The 19224-nt window shown below is 35.5% G+C and overlaps 1 protein-coding gene across 1 annotated transcript in view; it reads right to left on the bottom strand.

The window, feature by feature from the left end:
* LOC107498919 (vascular endothelial growth factor receptor kdr-like) overlaps nucleotides 1–19224 on the bottom strand; it is a 303930-nt gene that overhangs the window by 96726 nt on the left and 187980 nt on the right. The window contains exons 17-24 of the mRNA XM_016122603.2: nucleotides 8989–9124; nucleotides 7831–7935; nucleotides 6886–6999; nucleotides 5590–5675; nucleotides 4580–4787; nucleotides 2708–2805; nucleotides 1386–1508; nucleotides 1169–1280 (exon numbers count right to left, since the gene is read on the bottom strand). Of these exons, the coding sequence (XP_015978089.2) occupies nucleotides 1169–1280; nucleotides 1386–1508; nucleotides 2708–2805; nucleotides 4580–4787; nucleotides 5590–5675; nucleotides 6886–6999; nucleotides 7831–7935; nucleotides 8989–9124 (982 nt within the window). The remainder of the gene's footprint in view (nucleotides 1–1168; nucleotides 1281–1385; nucleotides 1509–2707; nucleotides 2806–4579; nucleotides 4788–5589; nucleotides 5676–6885; nucleotides 7000–7830; nucleotides 7936–8988; nucleotides 9125–19224) is intronic.

Genomic DNA, 19224 nt, shown 5'->3' with positions numbered 1-19224 from the left:
TATGAAATTTAAATCCTGCTGGAAGTAAATTTGGAAACTGAGAGAAAGGTAAAAGAAAGACAAAGAGAAGAAAAAAAAAACAGGAAAGTAAGATAAAAGAAGTTAGTAGGAGCAATGTCAGATCGAAAGTTTACTGAGGCAAAAAAATTTATATCCTTTTAATTATTTCCATCAAAAGGGTTAAAAAAAGAAGTGTAAATATTCATCTGTCTCAAAGTTTTGCTTGTTTGAAATACCTTGCTTTCCTGAGCACACTGTATAATGGGATGTCAGTGCTTCTACATCTTGGGAAACACTGGAGAAAGGCATGCTAGCAGCTAGCTTAGCTCCCCTGCTCCAAAAGAAGTCTCTCCTGAAAAGGCTATATGTGTGTAAGATAGGTTGAGCGCAGTCATTCCTTTCTGAGGAAAGAATTGATACAGATAAGTCTGTTCTGAAATCTAAGTTGTCTGATATATCAATATTTATTATTGTCAATGTCCTAATTTACTGCTTTAGCTTTTGATCTCACATGTGACTTGGGTAAAAACTAAATTGTGTCTTTTCCCTTTGCTCAAACATATTTTATTTTTCCACCTCTTAAACACCTTTTATCTCAGAGACTAGACAAGGAGACCAGACTTTCTAGATGAGGGCCAAAGCAGCTTCTGTGGATGAGACAAACATTTTCCAATCACTTTAGATCTCAGTGATCTATAAACATTTGAATTTTTCATATTCAGTGACACAAATACTTAATAAAATATTTATCATGTGAGTTATGTGCTCTTGGCTCCCAAAAAGGCATTCCTGGATGATTTTAATAAAAACCTCTTAACACCACAGAGAGGATTTTGATTCAGGGTCATAGAAATAGAAGGATCAGATGTGAGATGCAGTCCTAATATATGTCAGAGCATTGTTTTCTTTATTTAAAAAAAAGCCTTGTATACAATTATCAGCTCCAGGATTCCTGGCGAGTTTAAAGTTTTTCTTCCAGATACCAGGAATGTAGGACTGGGAGTCTGGAGGACTGGTTTCAAGCTTAACTGTGGCACTTTCTTCAGAGCTCCACAGAATTTAGAAATGCTGACAGCATATGCTATGTCTTGAGTAAGCTTGGCAGTATGGATTATAGCCAATGCCGACTGGAAATAGAGAGTGGGTGGCCATAAAGAGATGCACTTACCCAGAGAGAATATTTCCCACAGCAAGACTCCAAATGACCAGACATCACTCTGGGTAGTATATATCTTATCAAAAATGGATTCAGGTGCCATCCACTTAAGCGGGAGTTTTGCCTAGAAAACCAAAATTTGGGAGAGCCATGAGAATAACAGCCATAATTACCAACAGAACCCAAGAGCCTAGGCCTGGGGATTTTTGCCAGCGAACCTTGAACTTACATCTCCTTTCCATACATAGTCAGGGTCTTTGTAGATGTCTCTGGCCAAACCGAAGTCACAGATCTTCACAATGTTGTTATCAGATAGAAGGATGTTCCGAGCAGCCAAGTCCCGATGAATGCACTAAGAAGAGGGACAAAGGGTCTCAGAGGGCGGCTAGGCTCTAGGATGATACTGATTTACAGATTCACACCCATGAGAAAGGCCAAGTATTGAGTCTAGAAGGGGAAAGAAATGAAAATCCAGAACAGGGAAGTGTCTTAGAAGTGCTCAGCCCAAGAATAATGTCTTTGAGCTAAAATTTACTATCTGATGAGTTGGTCTGTTCTAATATTTGGTTGTATAGGAAGAATCTTAACTACACTGGAATAGTTCCTCCAATTTAGCTATCATTAACATGTTTTGTCCTTTGAACACTGGAATATTACCTTAGAATATAAATCTATTCTCCTCTGGGTCACAGAGACTCTTCCTTTCCTCATTTGAACCACTTTAATGCTATTTTTACTGTTGTTTTTACCTCTAGTCTAGCCCCATGAACTAGTCCATAGTCCACTCTAGTCCCCAAAATTTAATTCCTTAAGCACAAATCTGAGCATGTTACAACTTAAAACTTTATTTTGTGACAATTGGAAACCATCAAAGTTCAAATTTCTTTGTATGATTTTTAAAGACTTTTATAATCAATGTCAAGCTCTTTGTTTAGCTGTATTTCTTCATTCACCCCGCCTCCATGGATATCATGTTCTAGTCTTTAGAACTATGAAAAATTTCCTAGTTTTCATGTCTTCATGATATTGTTTAAATATAACTTCCTCTGAAAAAAAGCACAGGATTTCTAGGCTTCCTTCCATATCATCACAAATAACTTATTTCATACTTCTATCATAGGATCTACTTTATTTTGTTATATGTAGTATCTATCTTCTTCAGTAAATTTTGAGGAAAGAAAATTTGTATTTTTTTTCATGGTGATATCTCCAGCTGTTTTAGCATAGAGAACATAATAAGTAATCAACTGATATTGGCTGATTTTTTTTTTATTTCAATATAATAACCTGCACTGCTGGCATTAAATATTACAGCCATCTCTTAGATTAGAGTTTGAAAAATAAGTCCCTAAAACTTCAGGTAGGCAGATGAATAGCTTTTTGTAAAGTGAATATATGTGTGAATTTCTCAAAGAACAATCAGAAAAAGGGAGACAGACAAGTGTAAGAGTGGACTACAGAAAAAAAGAAAAGATATGGAAACCAGTATAATGGGAATACACCTCCCCTATCTCTCCAGTGAAAATAAAAGAAAAAATAATTCATGCTTACTTTTCTGGAAGCGAGGAATTCCATGCCCTTGGCCACTTGGAAGCTATAGCAGATCAAGTCCTCCAATGTGAGGGGGTGCTTGTAGAGATTATTAAAGTCTAAAGAGGAGAAAATAAGGTTAGAGAAAAAAAGCCAGTGGTTGGAGCTTTCTCACAAGTCTGTAGGGAAAGCAGTAGAAAGATCTAGAGAGGAAGAAAAACCTGCATTCCATAAAACCTTGCAGAATAGGGGCAAAGATTTTTGACAACAGGACCTGGACAGACTAAGACTTTATGTGTATTTTTAAATGATGGGCTTGTGAATTAAAATAATCTACATAAAGTCTACTAAGACTTTATGTGCATTTTTAAATGATGGGCTTGTGAATTAAAATAATCTACAAGGATGTCTTTGGGGGTTCAATAACTCACACCTTTACTGTTCTCTGGTTACCACCTATTTCACAAATACCCCACAAAAACAAATACATGGTTTGTCCAGATTTTCTTGTCAATTCCGAGTATAAGAGAGAATCTGAAAGATGTCTATTGGATGCTAAAGTTTGGGAATGTTTAGAAAATTCTCATGATTTATGGTGACAACAGGTCTGAATTTTTGTGATCACAGTGTCCCGTCCATTATATACCATACTCATTACTAGAACATCATCCCCCGATTTCTGTCAATAGATGCAAAGTTCACAGAAATTCCTTTTGCTATTCCCAATGTTTTAATAGCACAAGATTAGGATGATAAGAATATTTACAAAGATTCTAGTCCAAATTATTATTGTCATTTTACAAATAGGAAAAATTGAAGCCTAGAGAAGAGATGTGACTTGCTTAAGATATATCAGCGATAGAGGCAATAATAAAACCCAGATCTACTAACTCGCAGTCCAGGAGATGTCTCAACATGCATTAAATCCAGACATATATCACGTGTAATTGATTCATGACCAAAAGGACAATAAGAGGAACAGAGAAGAGCCAAGGGCATAGCAAACTGGGAAGATCAGGGTCAACAATGGATGCCACAGTCAGGCAGAAACCTCAGACAGAATAGGACAAGTATCACTGAAGTTCAGTGCTTGAACCTATCAGTTCAAACCATTGTAGGAGTAAAATGAAAAGAAGTGGGATACCTGAGTTCAATTTCTATTCTTTCTCTTAATTAGCTAAGCGAGATCAATATTGAGGTGGTGCACACTGGTAAAGCTATAAAAGTTGCTTCCTCTTGAAATATTTCCATATTGCTTGGTAAGCAGTTATTGTTAAGCTCTCCAAGTGTCCTCACAACTACAATTATTCCACCCCTGCCTAGACTTTACCATGATCCAGTAACCCCAAGACTCTGTTCCAGGGCTACATCAAACATGTATTCTGATCGATCACTATTTGTGCCATATCTTGTTAAATATTTTAATATCTGTAAAATATTTACATAGTAATGTTCACTTGCCAATATCTTACATATATGTTAAATATTTTGACTACCAGGCAGTATCTGTTAAGTATATTTTATATTATTATCCCTGTTATAAGTGTCAGTGTTCTCCTCTGTCAAATGGAGATAAACATCCTTATTAGTCTCACAAGAAAGTCATGAAGTTCAAGGAAAGTATTTATTGGAAACTGCTTTGGAAACTCTAAGGTTCTAGAACAGTGTCATTGTAAACTACCCCAGATTGTTAATAGAAGTGAGAGCTGAGCTTAGAACCAAAAGCCTTTCAAGTTGAGTAACAACAGTTACAGAGAAATGCACATGATTTTCGGGATCATCTACCTCAACACTAGTTGGAACTTTCTGGACAGTGGTTTCACTCCTTCAACACAACCTCTACTTCAAACTTCTGGTAGCCATGAGTATTGGCTAGAAAAGTGCCCCACATACCTACTCGGTGAGCTATTGTGGCCCCCAGAAGGTAGCGATTACTTTCTTCCTCTTCATCAGATTCAATATAGCTCTTGTCCTCAATGAAGCCAGAGCTGGTGGAACTTCCTGTGCTAGCCATGCTCTCCAGACGGTGCTTAACTAGTTGAGTGGACTTGCAGTCAGAATCATGAGAGCTCTTCATCTTTTTATCCATATTGAATAGGGCCTGTGAGTTTAAATAGATCCTCAGAGCTGGAAAAGACTTAAAAATTATCTATCCCATCCTACTTCATGTTTCCACTGGGAAACTGAAACCTAGAGGGGTATAAGGCAATTTCTCAAAGAGACAATTTGGAAGGAAGCTGAACATGTTGACTAGCAGTCTAGGGTACTGTTCCTTATGATATGATGCCAATTTACTTATCTCTGATGAGAGGAAACATCCAAGAGTTGATTATTGAAGGTGTTTCCTTGCCCCATAAGTCAGGGGGCCTTCCTTATGCCAGGATATCTGGTGGCATATGGTACCTTAAAGTGTGTCAGATTACCATATTTCTGTGCTTAGAAATGGAGCATCTACCATTCAATGGAGACACCTCTGTTTTAAGTCCATTATTCCTTTTCCCTTTGCTGCAATTAGGATAGAGGAAGGACCTTCTCCCAGAGCTTCAGGTGATTTCAGAGAGTTCAAGTTCATAGCTATTAAATTAAAAAAGTACCATGGATTTTAGGCTAGCTAACTGCTCTGGATCTCATAGTATAAACTGAGGGTGACACAAACCAAAGATGTAATTTCAGTCAAAGCCAAGAGAATGCTGAATTGCTTGTTTCAGAGAAACCTCAGCATTGGAAGTGACTTTAGAGGTTATTGAGTTCAAGTCTCTATTGCATGCATAAATGCATACCCTATATCCCCTGATCAGTAGTTTTCTGACCTCTGCTTTTTTACTCTTCACTCTTTCTTTATCATTAGAAAATATTCAGCTAGTATTCAAAAAAGCAGATGAGTATCGGGTTCAGAAACCTACCTTGGTAGCAATAAAATCTCTCTTTCCTCTCAGAAAGTTGGCCAGGTTTCCATATTTACAGAATTCTACAATAACCATCAAAGGACCTGCCAAAAGTACAACCCAGTCATCGTTCCATGAATTATGAAAGGTAGCCAATTCTTAGGTTAACCTTGTCCTGGTAACATGCTGATCAGGGAATCTCCTAAAATCTCATACAGAATTTCTCTAGTTGGGAACCAGTTGACTACTTATTTGTGCTGGATAAACTAGTGATTTAATCCAGAAACATTTGGTTGATTTATGAGTAAGAAGAAGGAAGATTTGACAGAAAAGGAAAATTAGGTCAATAGACCACAATGTACCTTTACTGTGGTGTTTCCTTTTTAATGAGTGTGACAGAGCACCTGACCACATGCAGCCTACAGTTCAATGATGCAGGCAAGGGAATACCCAACCAGCCAGATATTTTATCCATTTACTAAATGGAGCCCTTCTCTCTACTCTCTACCCTCATGCCCTACCCTCAGCACCATTCTCTTGCTAAAATACATCTCTCAACACTCATCATGTTACTCCATGATAGGCTCAAGACTGTCTGCAGGTTTTTCATAGTCTATTTTTCTTTGTGCTTGTCCACATCACAAATTATATATGTCTCGAAGCTATCTTTTATTTATCTATGTATTTTAGCAGTACCACTCCCCACCAATCCCCTGCAGCCCCTGGATTAGTGCCACACATAAGCTCAGTAGGGGCTCAGAAAATGTTTAAAATAAAGTTAAATGAAAGAACAGAGGACAGTAGCACTGTAAAATAGGGGGAAAAATAAAGGGCTTCGGGTATATTTGAGGGAAAGCCTTCAAATCTGCAAATGGACAGGGGTTTTAGACTTGCTTATTAATTAACTGGATGAAACCCCTCCTTAGGCTTTAGTGGTGAGTGCTAAGCTAAGAAGGTGGAAGTTAAAATGGGAAACTCAGGAGGGCTATGGAATCCCCTTTTTTGAATATATTGGCATACCTCCTTAGCACCTCAAAATTTTCTGTTCAACTAATGTGTCTAAGACTTGATAGCCTGTCCAAGCCCATCAAGAATCTTAGAGATACATCCGATCCCACTATATATTGTACGATATTGCCTGGAACACGGGTCAAAAAATATAGGCTCTAAAGTTTCTATGCATTGCAAGGAGTCTCTAAATTAGAAGAACTTCACATGCAGTGTATGCAATCCTATCTAAATCATGGCCTACCTTGCCTCTGAGAGCTCTGACTCCCAGAGGGAACTTCTGGCTAGGTATGGAAGACTCCTTACCTCCAGGTTTGGTGCAGGCACCCAGCAAGTTAACCACATTGAGGTGGTGACCAATGTGAATAAGGATCTTCAATTCTGACATCAAAGCCTTAAACTCACTGGAAGTTGCACAATCTGCTTAAAATAAACACAGTAATGCACAAAAGGACTGTTTCTCCAGAGAGAGGCAGCAGGAGCATAGGAAATCCTGTTTACTGCTAAGAATCCTGACAGAAATGTCCAAAGCACAATGATTAGTTTTTGTACTTTCCAAACAATATTTTGAATGGATAAATAATATCTTTCCATGAACTAGCTTCCCTGGATTTTGAGCTTTATGTGCTAACAGGTTCATTTATACTCTACTTTTTAATTTTGAAAAGACATTCTTTGATAGCTACCCTTTTTTTGATAAACTTTTTCCGAGTAATTGGCAAATTGGACAAAGTTGGTTTAAGTATTGTCCTATGTGGAGTCAGGGGCATGGACTGGATGGTATTGGGATGTTTAGCTACATATAAATTTATCTATTTGCTACTGAAACAAAACTATAGGTTTATGTAGCCTGATCAGTGCAGAATCCAGTTGCAATTTTATTAAAGCATATTCTATATCAGCTAATTCTATGATGCATTGGAAGACTATATAGAAATTTTAGCAGCCAAATGGAATTGCTAACTCATATGGCCTTACTAACATGTAAAAACCTCAAGTCTCTACTTCTGCATTTATGTTTCTGAATCCAAAAGAACAAATAAACTGACATACAATGTTTCATGATGATTGCTTCATGTGTCCATGGCTGAGATTTCCATGGAGAACATTAGTCAAATGAAGGTAGAAGTTGGTTGTATTTACCTCCCTCTACTACTTCAACTTCATATCTTTTACCGTCCAGTTTTCTACTTGACCCCAAGCATCCTTGTAGATGCTCCTCAATGGCCTCCAAAGGAATATAAATATTACCTTTAAGCATTTTCACTGCCACTGTTTTGCAAGTTGAAGCTCTGTCGATGCCAAAGGCACAGGCCTCTACCACTTTACCAAAGGCGCCATGACCAAGAATTTTGCCTAAGGGGACAATAAGTAAAAATGAGCAGTAGCTACTGAAAGACCATAGAGAAAAATTAAAAGTTGGTTTCTTGCAATGGACATTGTAACTGCAGAGTCAGCATTCTCTGGGAGGTTTTTCTAGACCACCCCATGTGAAGTGACAATGCCGTTACTCCCCATTTCTTTAACTTGCTTTAATACCTTTCATAGCACTTACCACTAGATAACATTATACCGGAGTATTTATTATCAATTCCCCCCAGTATAATATAAGCTCCATAAATCTGTCTTGTTTATTGATATATCCCTGGCACCTGGAAAAATGCTTAATATATGGTAGGCGACCAATAATTATGTGTGGAATAAGTGAATAAATGGCTACCCAATGCCAACCATTGAGAGAAAGAACCATATGGGTTGGGATAGATTTATGGTGGTCCATAGACACAAACCAGTTGTTCAGGTGTAAGTCAAGCCACCTGGTCATCTACCTCCCCAGGACACACATTAGTTACTAGAATACTAAATATGCTTCTGTGAACATTCACTATATTTTCTTTATTGACATGACTCTGCCTCCCAAGTCAACTTTCTTCAAATAAACTCCATTGTAAACCAATACCTTCCATTTATGAGGTGTTTTAAATTTGTAAAACACATTTCCAAGTGTTACCTCACTACGTCTTCACAGTAGCAACCAAATATATGTAGGACACCTATCATTAAATTCTCCTTTTATAGATGATTTAAAAAGGAGCTCAGAGAAGTTAAGTGACTTGTATTAACTAAGTTCGCCCAGTTTTTGAATCTAAAACCTCTCAGTCTCATGCTATGTGTGCAATGTTATTATGCCCCTCTGTTTTATGGCTTCTTTTCTCCATATTACAATATTTAAAACACATCCCACTTTGTTTAGGTTCATCATGAATGGGTTTGAATAGCACTGCACATAATATACTAAGTGCATTATGGAAATTAATTCATTGCTTGTTCTTGGGCCTTTTCTTCAGTGGTTTTGTAATTTTATGGTGAAAAAATTGGAAGGGTGATAAAACAGAAATTGGTGCTTACCCAACTGTAACCGGTCCCTAGGGAATTCCCACCTAATGTCATCATAAGGAAGCCTATCACACTGTTGATCAACGGGCATCATTTCAGGATCCATGATGATGGAAAGGTAGCCAGTTTTGATATTTGACACACTGGCCTGCAGAAAGGAAAAGTAAAACCATGTTACTATATTTTCTTGATCTTCTGATGAGTTACTAGGCCCCTAGAGTTTCCCATTTTACATTATAGGGTAGTCCATAAAATCCAGAAGACACACCAAGAACATAAATATAATAAAGAACACTCCATGAACAAAAATTAAAACAAAAACTACAAACCAGAGAAATAACTACAATAGAAAAAAATAATACCCATAGTATAAAGAACTATTATAAAATCAATAATGAGAGATATCATCCAAAATGGCAGAGTAGACAAATCTAAGATTATGTTTCCCAAAAATCAACTAATGAGGTAGCCAAACACTCAGAATCAATTTTTGAATAACTATCAACTTAGTCAAAAACTTACAACACTAGGAAAAGCCTTGGGGAAGAAAAAGGTATCTGCTTGGCGATAATAGAGCTTTGTGTCATTTAAAATTCCCTGCTTTTCATCCTTTACAGTCCATATTGGCAGAAACTATAAAGATGGTAACGAGCACTCCTAGTGCATATTTCTAATGCCATAGAGAACAGTATGAGGTTTCAGCAAATCTGACGACTCCCTCAAAACCAAGGAAAAGCTTCTCTTTGTTTTATACAAATTGTAGCATAACTAGGAAAGGGGTAGCTTCTCAGGCAGCTTTATCCCAAAGCATTTGTAGGCAAAGGGATTGGCCATAACAGCCTATGATATGTCATAGTACTTGGGACACTAGAATAAAATCAACTACAAATAAAAGTTATAAAGGAGAACTTGAGAAACAGAGAAATGTTTAAAACAGAGAAAACAAATAGAATGACAGAAGTGCTTTGATGTTAGTAATTATGTTAAGAATAAATGGATTAAAATTTTCAATTACAAGAAGAAAATGGCTCTAGCAGGAAGTCTTCCCTAGGACCATTAGGAAATCTTCACTGGAGGATTCACCCATCTAACTTGTGGGCACTCCCAAGTGTGAAAACAACACCTCTTCCCACACAATAGCCAGCTCCTTATTATGTTCCCCAAAAACAGTGGCAAGAGCAAGATTCATCAGATCATATGTGTATGCAGAAAAACCTAGTAGGGTCCGAAGTCGAGAAACCAAAAACTTGAGCCATAGTGCCACATTCAAGGAAATACAAGAGGTTTCCAGCAACCAGCCTGCTACATTGTAAGATAAAAATATATATACAAGTTTAGAAATTCTTCCATAAGAGAGAAAAAAAGAAGCATGAGGCAAGTACATTTGTATAAGGTCAGAGAAAACCCCATATATAAGCAGGATCGAGGAGAAGTACCTCCCAACTAAAGGCAACTAGTAAAGACTGGAGGAGGTGACTACTACTTCAAATGCAATATCAATACAAAACTCCAAGGAAAATCAAAGAAATGTGATATCATTTGAAAAATGTCAATAATCATCCAGTAACCAATTTCAAAAACACAGATTTCTGTGACATCACCAACAAAGAATTTAAATTAGGTATTTTGAGGTAACTCAGTGAGCTACGAGAAGACACAAAATCAGGAAAATAATGTATGTACAAAAATGTGGAATTTGACAAAGATAAAGAAATCATATAAAAGAACCAAACAAATTCTGGATCAAGATATTTAAAAATACAATTAAAAAAATGCAATGAAGAGCATCATCAGCAACAACAACAAAAAAGAATCAATGATCTAGATGATAGAAATGCTGAAATAATCTAATCTTCACGGGAAAAATAGATTGGATTATATATGACAGAGCGAGATCTCTCCCCTTGAAATAACAATAAGCTGAACATCTAAAACTCAACAAAAAACACCCAAGCTGCACACTAGCATGTCTGAGCATGGGATCTGTGCATAAGAGCTACCACAGTTCAGAAACCTGGGTGTCAGGTGGAGGATGGGGAGAAACAAAGAGGTTGCTTCTCACAGCTAGAGCTTTCTGTAGGAGGAGAGCGAAGGAAGAAAGTGTAAAGCAGAAGACAGATAAGCAGAGATGGCAGAAAAGCGGGGATGGTGGAGGAACAACAGTTGACTTTTACCAGCCAAGGTTGTAAAAACAAGGCTGAGCCACAGCCCCCATTCCCCAACCCAGAGGGCCCCTCCCCCCATAACTTCTGAGACTGATCACCGTGGAATCCCAGGGGAATCTGACCAAACACTACCAAAACTGTTGCTAACACTGACAGGAGCTGAGGCTAAGGATAGTGAGCATGATTAAATATCTATACCAAAAAAAGAGACATTACTAAGACTTTATATAAAGGAGTGATCCAAGAGGCTTAGATGCCACCTACTGGAAACCAAAAGAAAAAAGCACCTTATTTTCAAAAAGCTAGAGACCATTATATAATAAATCTCCCTTCTGAAAAAAAAAAAAAAGCAGAACACACTACCATTAATGCTGAGGCAGAGAAATAGTCCATTAAACACCATGAACAACCAAGATGACAAGGCATCTCAGAAAGAAAGAGAAAAATCTTCAGAAAATAAGCTACAGACATAGAAATATGCAATTTAATAAAAGAAAATTCAGAATGGTACGTCTGAAAAAACTCAATGAGATCTGAAAAGAATCATATCAATAATTTCAAAAATTGAAAAAAAAAACAGCCAAATAAGCAGAATAAGTTCCTTAGAAAGGAGATTGAAACCCTCAAAAAGAACCTAATAGACTTTCTGGAGATAATGAACCAATTGTAAGACATGAAAAATGAAATGACAAGCTTGGGAAATAGAGTAGACCAAATAGAGGAAAGGATCAGTGATATCGAAGACAGAAATTTAGAAATAAATCAGAAGGAAGAAGAGAAATCGAAGAATTAAAAATAATGTAAGAGAAATATAAGAACTAGCTGATAGTGTCAGGAGGGGAAACAAGAATAATGGGCATTATCGAAAGAGAGGAAAAGAAGTAGGGATAGAAAGCATTTTCAGACAAATAGTTCACAAGAGTTTCTCAAATCTAAGGAATGAGCTAGAGCCTGGAATTCAATAAGTGAATGGAACACCCAATTACCTCAACCCAAAAAAAGCCTTCTCCAAGACACATTGTATTAAAATTATTAAAAATCAATGACAAAGACAGAATTCTTAGGGCAGCCAGGGAAAAGAAGACGGTAACCTATAAAAGAAAACCCATTATACTTCCGTCGGACTTCTCAGCACAAATATTACAAGACAGAAAGGAGTGGAATCAAATATTCAAACTATTAAATGAAAGGAACTACCAGCCAAGAATAATGCATCGAGCAAAGTTCTCCTCTAAATATGAAGGAGAAATAAAGAACTTTACTGACATACAAAAATTGAGAGAATTCTACAATACGAGACATGCATTACAGGAAATACTGAAAGGAGTCAGCTCGCCTAAAACAAAATGATGGGAAAAAAAACATAATTAGGAGTAAGGTGACTAGCAGGCAGATAGAAGCAGAGGAATGCAACCCTTACTAAGAACAGGGCATTATAAGCTTAACCATAAGAAGAGATTTACTTTAGCAAGATAATAATGAACGCTCGGCATACATAGGGACAAACTGAGACAACAATGACTGAAAAGGGGAGGATTCAAAGTTCTGAATTCACAAAGGGGAATACAGAAAGGTACACGCAGATGGAGTGTACATACCATTGCATATTCGTAATGGTAACCAAACACTAAAGATTCAGAACTGAAGTGTATGACAATAAAAGAACCAGTGGGAAAATCCATAAAACCAAACAACAACAACAACAACAACAACAACAACAACAGACAGACAGACAAGGGCTAGGAAAAAATAGAAACACTGAGCTACCAGGAAGCAAAAGATAAAATGTTATAAGAAGACCTCATATTTCAATAATTACCGTAAATGTAAATGGACTGAGCTCACCAATTAAAAGGCATAGAGTTGAAGACTGGTACAAAATACAAAACCCAACCATATACTGCCTCCATGAGGCATATCTCAGTTCCAAAGACTAATATAGACTAAAAGTGAAAGAGTGGAAAATGATATTTCAAGCAAATTGCATTCAGAAAAGAGGGAGTACTGGTACTAGTATTGGACAAAACAGACTTCAAAATAAAAAAAAAGGTAAAGAAAGATACTGAGGGACACTTCATAATGATAAAGGGAGTCATGCACCAAGAAGACATAACACTTATTAATATCTATGCTCCCAGATAGGGAGCCCCAAATTATATAAAGCAATTGCTAACAGAACTAAAAGAAGAGCCAAAACACGATCATAGTAGAGGAACTAAATATCACACTGTTGGATACGAACAGATCATCCAAACAGAAAATTAATAAGAAAATAACATCCTTAAATGACTCTTTACACCAATTGAATATAATTAACATTTATAGAGCCTTTCATCCCAATACAGCTAGTTATACATTGTTCTCTAGTGCGCGTGAAACTTTTTCAAGGATTGACTATATACTGTGACACAGAGATAGCCTCAACAAATATAAGAGGGTTGAAATCATACCACCATATTCTCTGATCATAATGCTTTGACACTAGAGATCAATTGTAAAAAGAAAGTGGGAAGGACCACGAATACATGGAGATTAAACAACAAGCGACTGAAGAATAACTGAGTCAAGAAGAAATAAAAAGTGTGATCAAGAGATACATAGAAATGAATGATAATGATAGTACAACATATCAAAACTTGTGGACTATGGCAAAAGATTTCACAAGAGGAAATATGATATCTTTACAGGCATATCTCAAAAAAAAAAAACAACAACAAGAAATAGACCAAATAAACAACCCAATACTTCATCTTAAAAAAAAAACACTAGAAAAGGAAGAACAAATGAAATCTAAAGTTAGCAGAAGAAAGGAAATATTCAAAATAAGAGCAGAAATAAATGAAATTGAAAACAAAAATCTATAGAAAAATAATTGCAACAAAGAGCTGGTTCTTAGAGAAAGTTAATAAAATTGACAAACTCCTGGCTAGACTCACTAAAGAAAAAAGAGAAAGGACACAAGTAAACTAAATTAGGGATGAAACAGGAGAAATTATGACAGACATTGCAGAAATTGAAAGGATCATATAAGAATATTATGAAAAACTATATAACACCAAACTTAATAACCTAGAAGAAATAAACCAGTACTTAGAAAAATACAACCTTCCTAGACTGAATAATAAAGAACCAGAAAATCTAAATAGACCAATCAGCAGTATGGAAATTGAAACAATCATCAAAAACCTACCAAGGGGTCAAAGTCCAGGACCAGATGGCTTCGCCAGTGAATTCTACCAAACATTCAAAGAAGATTTAATGCCTATTATCCTCAAACTCTTCCAAAGAATCAAAGAGATGCAATACTTCCCAACTCATTGTATGAGGCAAATATTACTCCGATACCAAAACTTGGTAAAGATAACATAAAAAAAAGAGAACTACAGACCAATATCTCTCATGAACACAGATCCCAAAATGCTAAATAAGATACTAGCAAACCGAATACGGCAACATATTCAAATGATTATACATCACACTCATACATACACATAGTGTGTTCACCTCCCATAGTTAGATTTTTTGTGTGTATTACCACATATTTGGCACCTTTTACACCATCTGCCTCCCCCATCCTCTCTTTCCCCTCCTTTCTGGTAACCAATAACCTATTGCGTATGTCCATGAATCTCTGTTTGTTTATCCCGTTTGTTTGTTGCTTTTAGGTTTATATCCCACAATAGGTGATATCATGTGATTTTCAACTCTTTTCTCTTTGGCTTATTTCACTTAGCATGATTATCTTGAGGTCCATCCATGTTCGCACAAATGTCAGTATTTCATCTCTTCTTATGGCTAAGTAATATTCCATTGCACATATGTACCACAGCTTCTTGATCCAATCATCTATTGTAGAATATAGGAATGCTATGGATATTTGAGCATTTATTTTGTATACAGAAACTTCATTATATCTGCTCATTGTTTCTAGTAGTGTTCTTGTGTAGTCTTTATAGTTTTCTATATAGAGAATCACGTCATCTGCAAACAGTGACAGTCTGACTTCTTCAATTTCTATTTGGATGCCTTTTAGATCTTTCTCTTGCCTGATCGCACTTGCTACATCCCAGGGGCACATGGAATGGTTCAACATACACAAATCGATCAATGTGATACACTACATAAATAAATTTGAAAATAAGAATCATATGTATTATATAAAAATACAGAAAAAACCTTTGACAAGGTACAGCATCCATTTATAATCAAAACACTTAACAAAATTGGTATAGAAGGAAGTACCTTGACATAATAAAGGCCATATACAACAAAACCTCAGCCCACATTATACCGAGTGGTGGAAAAAAAAAAACACCTTTTCATTAAGATCAGGAACAAGACAAGGCTGTCTAACTATCACCACTGTTATTCAATATAACATTGGAAATGTTCGTTTTTTTTTTCAATTTCACTGGCAGAGGTTTAACCCATCAAGCACCATAAATAATCACAGTAACACAGTATCACAAATTTTACAATACCCCAGGAACCAAACTTGAAGTCCAGAAGACTATGATATAAATGTTAGAAACTTCAAAAGATCTCTCATTAAGAAACTCAACAAGATACTTGAAAATGCAGAAAAGTAGTTCAATGAGCTGTGGAATAAAAGTTATGAACAGGAGGAGTATTTTGCCAAAGAGAATGAAGCTCTAAAATAATACCAAACAGAAATTCTGGAGTTGAAGAACTCAAAAGGAGGAGAGGGAGAGAAAGAGCGAGAGCGAGAGCCAGCGCGAGCACGTGCGCGTGCGAGAGAGAGAGAGAGAGAGAGAGAGAGAGAGAGAGAGAGAAAGAGAGAGAGAGAATGGATTAGAAAGCATTGGAAATTGAGCAGACCATATGAAAGAGAGAAATAGTGAGCTTCAAGATGGACATCTAGAAATTATTCAGATGGGAGGGGAAAGAAAACTAATACTTAAAAAAAAGGAACTCTACAAGAACTACCCAATTCCATTAGAAAGGGCAACATAAAAAATAATTAGTATCCCAGAAGGAGAAAGAAAGAGAAGAAAGCAGATAGTTTATTGAAAAAAAATAATGAGAACTTTCCATACCTAGAGAAGGAGCTGGACATAAAAGTACAAGAAGCTAATAAAACACTTAAGTATCTCAATAGAAAAATACCTTTACAAGGTACATTATATTAAACCTGTCAGAAGGCAGTGGTAAAGAAAGAATTCTAAAGGCATCTGGAGGTAAAAGACAGTAACCTACAAAGTAATCCCCATAAGGCTATCATCAGATTTCTCTGGAAAACTTCGCAGGCCAGGAGAGAATAGGAAAATGTAATTAAAATAGTGAAAGATCAAAATTGGCAAGCAATAAGAATTCATCTGAAAAAGTTATCCTTCAGTTATGAAGAAGAAATAAAGGTTTTCCAGACAACAAAAAGCTGAGTGAGTTCACCACAAGACCTGCTTTACAAGGGAAGTTGAAAGAATCTCTACCAGAAAGAAAAAGGCAAATATACACAATACCTATAGTAAGGTGATAAAGAAAAAGACAGAATCATGAGACCTTATCACAGAATATAGCATTTAACACTTAATTATACCATAAAGGTTAAAGGGGGAAAGCATTAAACATAGCTAGTGTTACTTTAATTTGGTAGTGAACATACAACATAAAAAAATTGACAATTTTTAACAAAAATATGAAAGAAAAGGAGGGAAAGAATGAAACTTGTGTGGGTAAAAGAAACTAAGATGTTATCAGAAAAATAAAAACTATTTTATTTATTAAACATTTTATATAAGTCTCATGGTAACCAGAAAATAAAAATCTAGAGCATAGATAGGAAACGTATAAAACTGTGAAAAAAACATTAAAGAAAACAAGCAAACTAAAATAGCAGACAAAAACAAAAAAGAAAACAAACAAAATATGTAAAACAATCAGAAAACAAAATATACAGTGGCAATAGTAACTCCTCACATATCCATAATAACCCTAAATGTAAATGAACTGAACTCACCAATCAAAAGGGATAGAGTATGTGGATGGACAAGACATAGTTATATGCTGTCTTCAGCAGACTTAGCTCCAAAGACAAACATAGGTTCAAACTGAAGGGATGGAAGATGGTACTCAAAAAAAATGGAATCCAAACAAAAGTGAGTGTAGCCACATCTATATTAAACAAAATAAATTTCAAGCCCAAAAGGGAACAATGGACAAAGGTGAAAATTACATAATGATATAGGGGACATATTATTTATTAACATATACATCCTAGTTAGGATCACCAAAATGTATAAAGCAATTATTAACAGACCTAAAATAAGAAACTAAGAGTAACTAAATAATAGTACAAGACGTTAACAGCCCACTTAGACTAATGGATAAACCATCCAGATGGAAAGTCAAAAAGGAAATATCATCCTTAAATGACACATTACACTTGATGTAATTAATCATATGTACAGCATATTCCATACAAAAGCAACAGAATACACATTCTCAAGTGCACTGGGAACATTCACAAGGATAAACGCAAAACAACTCCCAATAAATCTAAGATTTAAATCATACAAAGCATCTTCTCCAACTACCACAGTATGAAAATATTTTTAAAAAAGCTGGAAAAATTACAAATATGTTGATATTAAACAACATGCTACTGAAAAACTATCGGGTCAAGAAAGAAATTAAAGGAAGAGTTAAATATATAGGAACAAATGATAATAACAATAGGATATATCAACATCTTTGGAGTGCAGTAAGTGTTAAGAAAAGAGAAATTTATAGTAACACAGGCCTAACCCAAGATATAAGAACAATCTCAAATAAGTAATCTAACCTTACACTTTACAGAACTAGAAAAAAATATGAAACCTAAAGTCATTAGAAGGAAGCAATAAAAATCAGAGCAGAAATAAATAAAATAGAAACTAAAAAGACAATAAAAAGATTAATAAAAATAACAGCTGATTCTTTGAAAATATAAAAAAATTGACAAATCTTTAGCTAAATTTAAAAAGTAAAAGAGAATGCTCAAATAAATAAGATCATAAACAAGAGAGGAAAAGTCACAATGAATACCACAGAAATACAAAGGATCATAAGAGAATACTATAAAAGGCTATGTAGAAGTAATAGATAAATTCTTAGAATCATAAAACCTTCTTAGACAGAATCATGAAGAAATGAGAAATCTGTTTTGACCAAAGGCTATTAAGGGAATTGAAACAGATAATCATGCTAATCAAAATAATCCAGACAGAAAAAGTTGCAGATCACATGATATCACTTAAATGTGGGATATAAACCTAAAAGCAAAAAATAAACAAGACAAACAAACAGAGACTCATGGACATGGACAATAGACTAGTGGTTACCAGAGGGTATCAGGGAGGGGATAGGGAGAAGGTAGATGGGTAAAAGAGGTAAATATATGGTGACAGAGAGAAATCTAACTATAGGAGGTGAACATACAATATAAATATATATATGCCTTACTGTTAAAATGTACAGCTGAAACATTGAATTTCATTAGCCTGTCACCATAAAAATAATTAACAAAAAACAAACAAACAAACAAACAAAAAACACTAAAAAAAACCAAATTCCAGGAACAGATGGATTCACTGGTGAATGCAGTGAATGTTCAAAAAGGACTTAATACCTCTTCTCAGAGTTTTTCGTGAAATGAAGAGGAGATAATATTTTTACGCATGCTACAAGGCCAACATAACCTGATATCAAATTCAGACAAGGACAACACACACACACACACACACACACAAATTACAAGACAATGTCTCTGATGAACCTACATGAAAAATCCTCAATAAGATATTAGCAAACTGAATTCTATAATACATTAAAAGGAATATACACTGTAATCAAGTGGGATTTAGTCCAAGGATGCAAGAATGATTCAACATCTACAAATCAATCAACGTGTTACACCACATTAACTAAGTGGATGAAGAAAATCATATGACCATCTCAATAGACACAGAAAAAGCATACTATAAAAGCCAACATTTATTTATAATAAAAATGCTCAATAAAATGTGCAAAGAAGGAAAGTATCTGAATATAATAAAAGCCATATATAACAAACACACAGCTAACA

This window comes from Rousettus aegyptiacus, unplaced genomic scaffold (assembly GCF_014176215.1).
Source record: "Rousettus aegyptiacus isolate mRouAeg1 unplaced genomic scaffold, mRouAeg1.p scaffold_m13_p_9, whole genome shotgun sequence".
In the NCBI taxonomy this organism is placed as follows: domain Eukaryota; kingdom Metazoa; phylum Chordata; class Mammalia; order Chiroptera; family Pteropodidae; genus Rousettus; species Rousettus aegyptiacus.
Note: the sequence above shows the minus strand (reverse complement) of the source record. Positions and strands in the feature narration are given on the sequence as shown.